Source organism: Nannospalax galili, unplaced genomic scaffold, assembly GCF_000622305.1.
Source record: "Nannospalax galili isolate Female #2095 unplaced genomic scaffold, S.galili_v1.0 scaffold370, whole genome shotgun sequence".
In the NCBI taxonomy this organism is placed as follows: Eukaryota; Metazoa; Chordata; class Mammalia; order Rodentia; family Spalacidae; genus Nannospalax; species Nannospalax galili.
In genome coordinates this window covers 1,239,274-1,240,406 of record NW_008329335.1, presented here as the reverse complement: position 1 = coordinate 1,240,406, position 1,133 = coordinate 1,239,274, and the positions used below count along the sequence as shown (strand labels likewise).

Genomic DNA, 1,133 nt, shown 5'->3' with positions numbered 1-1,133 from the left:
CCTCATTTAATTTTATGTCTTATAGGTTTTATACTGAGCACAATATTGTATAACCGTAATAATTCCACTGTAAACCTAAAAATGTACAGCCAATTTTGTAAGAGGTGCAGCCTAGCTCAGAAAATTGTTATTGAATATGTCAATGCTGATGTAATGAAATGTTTCTTCTAAGTATGTGGTTATTAAAAAAAAAAATTAAGATGCAAAAAAAGAAGAAAAAAAAAAAAAAGAATCCAGGTCCCTATGATGGTGGGCGGGGGCCTCCACCTTCCGAGGAATTGTGATCTGTGATTACATCACAGGCACTGTAACCTTTAAGTCTGTGGCTAGGGCAACCTTGGAACCAGGGTTCAGTTCTGAGGCTTGCCTCCAGAGCCTTAGCTGCGCTGTTAAGGTCTGGTATCTTAAGGCGACTGACTAGGACGTTTAGTGCGAGTTTTCCCAAGTTTTGGGTCCGCTTTGGGTCAGTGTACCCCAGCGAGGCCTTCCCTAAGAGGCAGTGCCCAAATTCCACGCAATTTTCCACAGTGGGCTTGGTAAACTGCCACCTTAAAGACCGAGATTAGATTGATTTATTCACCAAGTGTAAACCACCCTTTGTTGCTGGCAGTACATTTGGCTTCACGTACAGACTGACCCCATCTCCTGAGGCGACCATTGTTTATAAAGAACAGGTATTTTGAGCTCTTCATCCTGTAGACTGACAGGTTTCTGACCCTGGACCAACATGTCTTATGTGGATAAAACATCTCTTACTGGAACAAGTGATCCTTCAGATATCAAGGCGACAACACCTCAAGACCACCCACCCAGAGTCCGACAAAACGTTGCATTTCCTTGGAAACCAGAAGGCTATACCACGCCAGCTAGCCATCGTCTTAGCAAAGGCAATCCAAGTAGTACCTCCATGTGTCAACCAACACAGTGTGGAATGGAGATGAAGCCTGAACATCCAAGCAAAGGTCAAAAACGGAAATGCCAGGAAGAGGGTGGGACGGTGATGGAGTCTGAGGAGTCGGGCAAGGCTCGGAAGAGGATGAAGCAGGAACAGTGTGAAATAGATCTTCCGTGTGAAGAGCCAGGCAAGGATCAGATGTCGAGACCCGGAGAGGGTCGAAAGCCTCTAAAGACCC

At 45.2% G+C, this 1,133-nt stretch overlaps 1 protein-coding gene across 1 annotated transcript in view; it reads left to right on the top strand.

The window, feature by feature from the left end:
* The first annotated feature begins 727 nt into the window (after positions 1-727).
* The window catches only part of LOC103737228 (sentrin-specific protease 2-like), a 1,614-nt gene continuing 1,208 nt past the window's right edge, over positions 728-1,133 (top strand). The window contains exon 1 of the mRNA XM_008836990.1: positions 728-1,082. Coding sequence (XP_008835212.1) covers positions 728-1,082 — 355 coding nt within the window. The remainder of the gene's footprint in view (positions 1,083-1,133) is intronic.